Below are 12,020 nucleotides of genomic sequence, written 5' to 3'. Positions count from 1 at the left end.
GGCGACCAGGCTGGGGCCAATGCAAAGAGTGAAAAGATGTCAATCTCTGTATATTTGTTATTGAACAGCTTTTATTTCTAATGCTGGCTATGTAGCAATAGCAACAACGTATGAGTAGCACCTTCAAAGAGCAAGTCCTATGCCACAGGAATCTGCATTCCTCCTCTCCTGATGTCTGGATTGACAGCTTCAGTCTTCAGTTGACCCACACCGAACTGCACACACGTCAGTGAAGCAACCAACCATGATGAATCACCTTTGTTTGTCCAAGTCTGACACTACTTTGTTTTATGTTAACTCCATGTTAGCGTGATTCCACTGCCTGATTCTATTTTCTGTGCAATGAATCATCATGTTGTGAGGCCACGCACAATATTACATCATTTATCAACTCTAACAGCATGCAGGCTTATAGTTATATACTGAGAGCAGCTGTTGATAGTTTGATTACCTCGTTTGTTCTGCCGCACGTCTCCACCTGCAGAACCTCCACTGGCTATCAACCAGATTTGATCAGAGTGTGTCGTCTGAGCTGAGTTCATGACCTTACATCCTCCAACACACGGTGCGACTGCAGTGAACAGACGTTTCGATTGGAGAATGGACTTTAGACTGTCAGGACTGCTCAGCTTGGTTTAGGGAAGCGGAGCAGCGTTAAAGAGTTGCTATTTTTAAAATGCTGACTTATCCCTCTGGATTTCCTTTCTTCTTTTACTGCTCCAGGTTGTTGTTTTCTCCCTGACCACTGTACTCCTTATCTTACTATCTTAAATCCCACCTCGCTATGAAGTCCCCCTCTCTCTTCACATCCCTATTTTATGACTAATTCTAATATTTATTTATTTTGGAAATCTACTGCTCCTTATAGAAACCCTAAGATTTTCATGAAATCAGTTTTTCATGCTACTTATGGATGACCTTTTTCCTGAAATAGCTACTCACTGTATTCTTAATATTTCTCTGTTACTACTTATCTATAATAAGCAGTTTACATACAACAATAATCTGGATTCAGATTGTCCCACTGACACAGAAAAATATGCAATGTAAGTTTGATCACTAAACCGTGTCAGAGCTGAATGAAGTTACCGCTACTTCACATTTAGAGCTTTCAAGTAGAGGATGACTTTTATTTGAAGCACCAACAGGAAATGCATTATCTTTGTCACTGGGTCAGTGCTGAGTGTAATTGGTTATCAAAAGTGCCTCTACAAAACAAAAGCATTTAAAGTTTGTTTTTTTTTGGAGTCGGCTTTTAGATTAAATACTCTCAAATTTGAAAACCTTCAGGCAAAATAAAAGTCAATTGGTCTAAATATTGTCACTAATGGATTTAATATTCTTATAGTATTTATTTTGGTATGCCATTAATGGATTTTTCTGACAGGATGTTCTGCTGGGGCGGGTGACTCATCTCATTACTTCTGCTCTGAGATGTGAAAATCCTGGCTTCCTGCAACCAATATAAAAGGAATATAAAATGAGATATAAAACATTAAAAATGTATGGAACACTTGGATAATTCTTTATAGAACGTATAACATAATGTAATGACCAGAAATCGAAATAATTGCAAGATATTATGTATTTTGGAGATTTAATATTTGTGGAAAAGGAGCTTTTGGTGGTTTTTTTTGACCTGCACATCTTCTCAGCTAAGCACCATGACCATGAACAAAGAAAACATCCTGTGTCGTCTTGTCCTCCAGCAGCCACGGCCGCTGCAGCGCTCCTCCAGCAGTGCTCCTCCAGCAGTGCTCCTCCAGCAGTGCTCCTCCAGCAGTGCTCCTCCAGCAGCGCTCCTCCAGCAGCGCTCCTCCAGCAGTGCACCTCCAGCAGTGCACCTCACTGTGTTTTGAGGACAGGCTCAATTGCACGTCATATATTTCAATGCTTCACTGCCACAATGCCAATGTGGATCAATTGTGTTGGCCTTGTTCTAGCTGAAGAAATCAATTAACAGAGCATTGTTGCAATTTTCAAACGACTGCATGTAAGTCGTTAAATTAATTAAAGTCCTCATGAAGATTGATGGGTTTTACCATGAGTGCACATAAATAAATAATTTCTTCAGTGCTGTAATGAAAACTTAAAGCTAAAAATATTCATTACTGTGGAATCTTGTTTTCAATGCAATCCCTTCTAATGCAACTGCTCTTGGTTTTATGTATTCACTATGAGGCCTCCTGGGACGCAGTATGGATTTTGTTACTCGACACTATCAATTCTCCGGCATTGAATTTTATGAGCCAAACGCGATGCTGCAGGAGGCACATATTAAAATGCTTGCATGCCTTTTACATCAAATGGGGCCGTCCAGCTGCTTCTATCTCTTTAACCGGCAACACTCGCTGCTCTTGTGCCAGGACTTCCCAATTTGGATTTCTTCCTCGTCTCGTTTCCTTCGCTTCACTGACAATGACACTGAGCTCCATCCTGTGAGATGGCACCCTGCTGCTCACAGTAAAGCAAACCTTGATTCATACTTCACAGATTGCACGTTCGCGGTGTTACAAGCCTCCTTTATGTTTCCAATTTTTGTCACAACAAAAGCCAGAGAGAGAGACTGAGAGAAGGCCGGAGGATGACATCACCTTGAACGAGATTTTCTCAGTTGGAGAAAAATCTATCTTTTATATAGTCTGCAGAAATAGATTTCTTATCCTCTGTGCCTACTTGTGTGAGTATTGGAAAAAAAAATTCTGTTATCAAATATTAAAGATTCTATCAGGCCACATGACAGACAATATCACTCTAGCCCAAGCTTCCATCCTCCACTTTCTATTTCCTCCACCTATGCAGGGTTCTCCTATTCATTGATTGATATTCCTGCATAGTTTCCTGCTCTTTACAGAATTTTACATCTCCCTCCAATATGGTGGCCCTGCAAGCCCCACACACTGCAGCACAAGAATACACATGCACAAAGGCTGGGTTTTAAGCTGGTTAATAATGTAGGGGGCCAGTCAGAACACAAATAATAAGTCAATTCAAAAGAAAAGAGTTTTGTCAAACTATACAAAACAAGGAGCAAGTAACCAGTAATTGAATATTTTAAAAAAATAGCAACGCAAAAGCAACAGACCACAACTGAAGTTCACCAATTCAATTACAGATGAACATTGAGAAAAAAAGAAACGGACAAAAAACACACTTCAAGACAAACACCAGTCTGACAACACAACACTAAGCCTGGAGGTATGGAAATAAATGGAAAATCCATCGATGATATATTGTTCAATAGTTAATGGTTACATGATGAACAATTCAATTAAAACTATTAAAAACATCCATTTGTTTGCCTGTTGCCTGAGAATGCGCAGCTATAGCTAAAGGGACAGTGAGTCGACTTTTCATATCACCACCATTGTTTTCCTTTTTGACAAAATAAATAGTTTTTACAAAGTCATTCTTCTGTTCCCTGAAATTACTATTATAGATAAGATCATGAAATCATTTGCATTATCACAAATTCTGCTGGTCATGAAATTGACTAATAAATATAAAATGCAGCTATAACCTGCATTTACTGTTCTGACACTGTGTGTGTGTCATGTTTTAAACCCAGAGTGACCCACTTTCTAAAATCTGCAGCATAATTATCATCGAAATGAACTGAAAAGTAAATTTAAGGATATATTAAAAAATAGAAAAAGTGCTTTTTGCTTCCACCTCATGCAATTTTAAACCTCAATCAATCAAATGAATCAATTTTGATTTGTATATTCCATTTTCACAAATCCCAATGTGTCTCATAAAGCTGAAACTAAAATTCTTAAATACTGAATTTAAAAAATATGCGTGTCTTACTACAGCCTGTAGAAATGAAATCTCCATTCTTCCAATAAGCTGATTGCTCAGTTGTGTGGCAGTTTTTTTTTATCTGATGCTCTGAAGTCAAACTGCTTCAGAGTAGGGTAGTTGTGCAGGAGAGGTTGCTATGGTAACAATATTTGTCAATGGCATTTAGAAAGCAAGCTATCGATTTTGTTTTATTTCAGTTGTATCATTCTGGTTTCACTGGGCTACCAAACTTTCTCTTCTCTTTATTTCTATCGCCATTAGCTTGTGTTTGCATGTGCACAGCTATTGGCTGCCAGTGTTATTCCTCAGTGTTTGGCTAAGTCATACTCAAACACACTTTTCTATAAGTGAGGGCAGTGTGGAGGATCTTAATGATGACTCAAAGTGCGGAGTGAATCGATGATGCTGGGTGCGCTGACGCGTGATGAATTGAATAGTTTAGCGGTCAGACGTCTCTAATGGCCCGACATAGGGATGAAAAATAAAAATAAATGAGTGGAAAAAAACCTTTGTCTGTATCCATCTGCCAAGGCCTTTTGTGGTATTGATTGGCCTGAAGCACTTAAAGTCTGATGTATTGTCAACACTGCAAACTGCTGCTCGTCTGACTGCACGGTCACAGACCGACTTCCACTTGACTTTTGCATAAAGAACTAGGGTTAGTGTGAGTGGGTGAAAAAACTCTGACTACCACACGTGTGCACACTTCTGATGTACTGCACAGTTACAGCTTTCATCTTAGCGGCTGTTAATGCACTCCAACCTCAAGTTCAGAGTTTGTCACTGCAGTAAAAAGTGAAGAGTTGCTTGTAGAGGGAATGATTCGGCTCTGCTGACTGTAATTACTTGGAAACCCAGGATGACTTTTTTGCTCTCTGGGAGGCCTCATGATTCACTTTGAGGCTCTGCATGCGCCCGGCTCATTTAGATGAGTGAGTGAATATTTAAGCTGTGTTTAAGGACACCCTCGGCCGCTGCATGAATTGGTAAAGGGGACAGGGGAGTAGGAGACAGGAATTTATTCATGCATTGTGCACTACAAGGCCAGATAAGGTAAAACATCTCACATTTACTATACATTTCATGATAAAACCACAAATCCAGACAGTTTGGGTTTGTTTTTACACATATAGTGTTTAAAGGGGCAGCAGTAGCTCAGTCCATAGAGATTTGGCTTGGGAACCGGAGGGTGGTCCAGCATGGACTAAAAGTATGGAAGGTGGACTGGTAGCTGGAGAGGGGCCAGTTCACCTCCAGGGCACTGCTGAGGTGCCCTTGAGCAAGGCACCAAACCCCCCAATTGCTCGCAGGGCGCTTCTCTGGGGCTGCCCATCACTCTACCATCTCTCTCTCTCCATATTTGCATGTCTATGAGCTCTTTGTGTGTGTGTGTGGGGGGGATTGTGGGTTAAAAAATAAAAAAGGTGTAAAAAAAAAAAAAGGATCAATAAAGTATGTCTTCTTCTTCTTCTTTAAAGTAGAATTCACATTTACATTAGACAAAATCCCCTGTATGCATTATGTCTCCAGTTAAAGGATGATCTCAACAATCTTTTGAAAGCTTAATTTTTGGAGGTAATGTTTGATATTTACAATAAAGGTGACAGAGATACAACAAATGATGTATTTTGCGTTTAAAAGTACCATCATTCTTATGTGTATTTTACCCTGGGCACATAATTGATGTTGTCAAATCCATGTTTCTGATGTCACTGGTTTTTAGCATATATAAGCCTACTTGTATGGGTTATCAAAACTGTATGATTTAATACTGATACTAATACCAATAGCATTTGAGCTAGTCCTGATTCTCAGGCCATCACTGGGGATCCAAATGATACTGATTTGTATCTGCATGTATCAGAGCACATAAAGGTTCCCCACATTATGTATGAGTTATTGCACCTTGTATAGCATTTAAATGATCTCACAACATATTATTATTACAAGCAGCATTCATTCAAATGCCACTTATTGGCACCCAGCTAACATCGTGTATTGTGCTATGATGCAGTGGGAAAGAAGCAAAATTAGATGCATGTCAATTTAACCGCACGACTTGATTAGTATCCAAGATTGTATTCTGGCATCAAGAAAAATAGATATAGTCCCTGCACCTAATTCCCCAAATGGTATATTGTTGTGGAGAGTGAATGTTTATTGTTGTTAGGAAGGTTCATGCTTATCCATTATGTATGCAATAGTTATTTCAAGTCAAATTATGTAGTATATGTAGTCCACTGTTACAAATCACAAATTGTCCTCAAGCTTTAAAACGTGTGCAGCATTTAACTCCTACTATCCATAGACCTTTGATTCAGATAAGGAATCAGTAAAACAGGGGAAAATGAAAGAAACGTCTGAACGAGATAAGGATTAAAATACGATTTAGTGAACGATCAGGATCATAACATCTGAGATTTTAATGCAGACAGCGACAATTTATAATCGCTTGTTATCAAATGTGTATTTCCGCCTCAAAAATCTGGCAATATAGGTTTACACAATCCAACAAGTTCACGGACTTTGAACAGTCTTGTGGTTGCATTACATCCAGAGTATTCAGGGCAGTGTCAGAGTACAATTTTATGATGCATTTGACCTTTAAGTACAAAATGACCTTTTAGTAGAAAATAGTGTCTCAAGAGAGTGCTTGCTTTTTGGACTCTGAGGGGCTATAACAGAGTTTGGTCTTTTTTATTGGTCTTTAAGAGAGCTGAAAAGATTCTGTGTGAATAAATCACACAACAGAGTTGATTGAGACATTCCTCATTACCTTTTTAACGGCAATATCACATTTTACCCTGGAGATTAACTTTGTTACGCATTTAATGAAAAGTCTGCGTTTCTACTGTTGACAGGCCCTTAATTTCCCCCACTGTCCATTTTGTTGCCACTCAACATGTAATGGTCTGCAGTCATCTAAACGGCCCACTGTCTCCACAGGTCATCTTTGAAGCGACCGTCTCCGAAGAGCGACAGGGCTACATTGCCTTGGACGACATTGTGCTGCTCAATTACCCCTGTTGTAAGTAACCCACTCTGCACCGCTCATTGCCCGCATGATGACCTTTTCTAGAGTTTGGGGAAAGTGCGCGACAGAAACCGGTCCCTGAAGCTCAACAGTTTCCTGGAAGTCATTGAAGACTTAGAGCGTCTGACTGACAGGAAGCGCATATACCTGCTGCCTGTCCGAGTGTCAGAGGCACAGAAACACAGCATGAGGTTTCTCTCTTGTGCCGGCAGAATGGCTGACCTTTTCCTCTGATCGTTACGCTCCCAGCTGAGTGCTATTACAGCTAATGTGATGTTACGGACAAGACAAGGACAGCTAGTGGTTGTACTTTGATCCTCTCTGGTAGTCCCTTGTTCCTTTGTCATCACTGGGATATCAGAGCGTCAAAATGCTGGTTATGTTACATTATGCAAAGTTCTGTTACATTAACCATCGGTCTTTCTGTACACGGGCTCTTTGCATAAGTTGTACCTGTCTTAAAAGACCATTTTCTTACCCTGCTCTACTGATTCTGGAATGATTAGCTGGATTCAGCCCCTTAGACAAAAACAAATTAATCTGCCAGTGAGAAGAGGTCATTGAAAAGCTCCACTGACCCACGATGGCTTCCAGAACAAAACCACATAGTCAGAAAAGCAAATCATAAGATTCATCTAAATATCGGCTCTTTATTGGCTTTTCATTAAAAAGGTTTATCCAGTTATCAGTTTGACCGGTTGTTTTTGCATGTGATGTGTTGGGGAGTGTTAGATTACAATATAATTGGTCAGTTCTACACTGGCTGTTACTAACCATGGTGGTTTAATGTATTTTAAAAAGCCGGACAAGAATGACATTCTCAGGATAGTTGTTTTGTATATAAGTTTAAAAAAATAGTTTTTTGGATTAGTGACATCTAGCAGTCAGGTTTCACACCAATTGAATACCCCTCGCCTCACATTCCCCTTCCAAGTGAGTAGAGAAGTGCGGCCTGTGTTTGGTTTGTCGATTGTGGGCTACGATAGAAACATGACGGACCAACATGGCGGGCAAAGAGGACCCTCTCCTCATATAGATATTAAAGGTCCAGTGTGTAAGATTTAGGTGAAAGGGATCTATTGGCAGAAATTTAATTATAATGTATCCTCATGATGTTTTCACTAGTTTGTTTGATCTAAATTGTATGAATTGTAGTTTTATTTTCCCCAGAAAAGACCCTTTATATTTAAATCCTCTACATTTACATTGAGGGGACCCTCTCTATGGAGGCCACCATGTTTTTTACATTAGTCCAGACTTAACAAACTAAACACCTTTTGAGATTTTATGAAAATTAAAGTCTGCCACAGGTTCTTTTTCATTTTTGGAAGGAGAGGGTGAGGTGAGGGGTGTTCAGCTGCAACATGCAACTTCAACACTAGATATCACAACATTCTACACACTGTACCTTTAAGGGATATCCAAAGTTTAAAAAAAAGTTTGAGGTGAGGTATTCGATACACTATTGAAAGCATACTAATTAATACATTTGTCAAATATTCCTGTGTCGATCCACATTGGCCTTCTGTCAGAAAGACAATATTGTTTTGTGGTTGGATATGTGTGGGGAAATATTAATGACTGATATAATATACTGGGTATTTATGAGCTCATGAAATTCAGATTTTTCTATTCTGGCTCAGGGGAAAAATGTGGTAGGTTATAAATTATCAAATCCTCAATAGGAGAAAAAAACAGAAGAGATTAGAATTTAGAATTTTTATTTCTCTGAACCCATATCACCTCAAAGGTTACCCTCGGCCATGCCCTTATACAGATGGTGGCTCTTGGACCCTTGGAAATTGATTGTAATTCTTAAAAATGTATTGAAAATCTACAACATACTAAGACCCTAAATTCAGAAGTTTGTCAAAGCCTCAAGTTTTCTTGAGCACAGCTCTAAGCTTCTGAGATGGCCGTCCTTCTGGCAGGTTCTCCCATATCAGGAAATGACAGCTGAAACCCTGTTGGAGTGAGTGATGGGTTCTTGGTCACCTTACTGACCAACGCTCTTCTTTTCTTGTCACTCTGTTGAGCCAGAAAAACAACTTTAAGAGTGCTGCGTCCAATTTCTTCAATTTCACATCTTTTTAGGACATTCTGCTCCTAGACTGTAGAAACGTCCTGATCTGTGCCTCACCACAGAGGTCTAGAGAAAGATTCTTGGACTTCATGGTTTGTTTTAGTTTTTGTCATGACATGCAGTGTGAATTGTGGGACATTAAAGTTTATATAAAGGTGGGTATGTCTTTGTAAACTATGTCCAGTGAATTCAAATTACACATGGACAACCAAAGTCTAGACCCATCAAAAGAAAGAAATAAAGCAAACAAAATGGAGTGTCTCAGCAAAGGGTCTGAACACGTTTGTAAGTTAAATATTTCAGGTTCTGTGTTTTGATCAATTTGTCAAAAACTCTGAAAATCGGTTGTCATCTCAGCTTTGTGGGTTGTTCAGTAAAAACTCATAGGGATTTCTTCTAGACTCAATCTATAACAGAATGAAGTGAGTAAATAGTGAAGGGTTCTGAATACTATACATATATGGATAAAATGCAAGATTCATGTGTATCAACCACATCTATACCCACTGCTCATACACAAACACGTCAGATGTGTAAATGCATAGATGCTCAATTATATATTTGTACCAGCCGGTGTAGCTACAACAACAGTAACCCTTACCGACCCTTGACAACACACACCCCCACACAAAGATGCTAGTAACCAGTGTTTGAGCTGACATAAATTTCCCCACCAACAACAAGAATAATGGTTTGCCCCCTTAGGAGAGATTCAACTCAAAGCCAACTACTATTTAGTTTGCATTCACACTCACTTGACATTTGTGTTGCTTTCCACCGGAGCCCATGTCTTTATTCTGAACACGTGTTTCAGTCAAGATCAATCTCTCCTGTAACGAGAATGAGAGGCAGCATAACTAATTCAAAGAACCAACACCTCAGACAGTCGGAGACTCAAATTACCCTGCTTCTGTTTATGTTTCGTGGTATTAATTAAGAAGAGACAGGCCACACATCCACTCTACTGGGCTTTTAGATTTGAAATAAACATTTCTCAGTGACTATTAATACTGTTGCTTCACAATTTAATGAATAAAATGTAGATTTTATGCTTCATGTTTATGGCAGAACATAAATTGCTCTGTCTGCATGCTAAGTGTTTATTTGATTAAAAAAATAAATACAAATCTTCCAGATGAGAAACTGAGTTGTCAGCTAAGGGATATTTTCACCAGAGCATAGGGTGGAGACATCACAACATTCGGAAAGTTTGAATGTTATCTAGTTAGCGTTGCATTAAAATATCGTTAGCCAGGAATACAGATTTCATACAGTAAATAAAGAACCACCTGTCTATTTAGAAATTCAATCGTGCCTTTGCTGCTCTACTAATATTTGCAGTTGTGGGAATGAAGTTGATGGGAGATAATGTATCAAGTACTGTTTCAGACATTTGCCCGCCAAGAAAACATTTAAATGTGCTGAGAGTGCAGGACTCTTTGTAGTGTTTGGTGGGGTAATGCTATATTACCTATTAGTATAAGATATATAATATAAGTTAAGAAAAATAAGATACTGAACCCCAAATTGCCGATCATAGAAAAAAAAGTGCTGCCCATATATGCACTGTATGAATGTGTATGAAAAAATGACTGTACTGTAAAACACTTTGAGTGCTCATCAAGACTAGAAACGTGCTTTATAAATATATATATATATATATATATATATATATATATTAAATATATATAAAAAAAGAAAAAAGATAAAACCCTTCAACACCTTATTCAGTTAAACTTTTGTAATAAACATGAAATAATGGTGAGAACCATTTTGAGGGTATGTTGCCAACTTTCAAATGAATCCAAATTCAACTTTCAAATTCAAACACATACGGTGAAGACCACCACACGTTTTAGTCCAGATGATTAATTTGGACCTTGACAGAACCACTTAACAAAAGTTGCTACAAAGAAATCTCTTTTCTCACAGGTACTAACTGATGCTTTATAGCCTTCTGAACAGTGAGGCCATTTTCACAGCAGCAGTCGTCATAGCAGGAGAAGTAAAGGTGTAAATTATAGAAAAACATCAATGGCAGCTCAATGGAATTGAGCTGCTTTAGTTTCAGGTTCCTGGTATTGTTCATGTTAGCTCACATGAATAAAATGGAGGCAACACTCATGGTTTTAGATAAGAGAAGTTAATATTCACTGTGAAAAATATTTTTAATTGCTTTGAGACACTTGCAGTTACGATATTTTTATTTTAATATTTTTGTAATACCACATATTTGAAGGATAAGACTTGTTTTAGTGGAGGATTAAAAAAAACTAGTTCTAATATAAAGTATGCTGGTGTTCTGGCTTCTTGATAGCAGTGAAATGCTGGAACGAAACCATATGTGAGACGACATATTAACGAGAAATACTTGAAATATACCATCTTTGATTGTGTTGTGCTTCTTTCTTACTGATCTGTGCCGTGTTGAAAATGACGACCATCTGGCAACAGAGCCAGAAATAAGAACAGACAAGCACAGAATCAGAATCAGACAAGAGGAGAAACAAACGGTCCGTAACCATTACATGACTTTTTAAATGCCTGAATTAAAGTATTTGGGGAACAACTTTTTAAAAACTAGCTTAACTCTATGTCTCTTATAATGTGCCCAATGGAAGTTTTAACAACAGAGGTGGTACTGTATTGTTTTATGATGGGTAATAAGCAGTATACTTGCAAATGTATGTCTTGATATGCTTGAATGTATATCTTTATACATTACTTTTCTTGCAATATTAAGCCCAGCACCATACATATGTTTTTTTTTTTTTCTTACCTACAACAGCCCTTTAATGTCATTGCACTGTTGCTTTCATTATATCAAACATTTGCTTTCTGTATGTTGGCAGAGACTAGGATGACTGTAGGGGAGTGTTTCATTTGATGAATATATATATGTCACATCGCTTGTGCGTGTGTTTATCTCAGCAATTTTCAGCAGTCATTTCATAAAATCATCCCTGTTTCACATTTCAGCATTAACAATTTCATTTTTGATTAATTAATATTATTATATATATATATATATATATTTATATACAGAATATGGATTTGCTTGTATTCTTGGTTCAAATGTCGGTGGATTCTGAACTTCAA

The 12,020-nt window shown here is 38.2% G+C and overlaps 1 protein-coding gene across 4 annotated transcripts in view; it reads left to right on the top strand.

The window, feature by feature from the left end:
* ptprua (protein tyrosine phosphatase receptor type Ua) overlaps positions 1 to 12,020 on the top strand; it is a 195,127-nt gene that overhangs the window by 99,517 nt on the left and 83,590 nt on the right. For all 4 annotated transcript variants that reach the window (XM_069516379.1, XM_020090779.2, XM_069516378.1 and 1 more), the window contains exon 4: positions 6,751 to 6,832. In XM_069516379.1, coding sequence (XP_069372480.1) covers positions 6,751 to 6,832 — 82 coding nt within the window. The remainder of the gene's footprint in view (positions 1 to 6,750; positions 6,833 to 12,020) is intronic.

The sequence above is a fragment of the Paralichthys olivaceus genome, chromosome 20 (genome assembly GCF_024713975.1).
Source record: "Paralichthys olivaceus isolate ysfri-2021 chromosome 20, ASM2471397v2, whole genome shotgun sequence".
Lineage (NCBI taxonomy): Eukaryota > Metazoa > Chordata > Actinopteri > Pleuronectiformes > Paralichthyidae > Paralichthys > Paralichthys olivaceus.
Note: the sequence above shows the minus strand (reverse complement) of the source record. Positions and strands in the feature narration are given on the sequence as shown.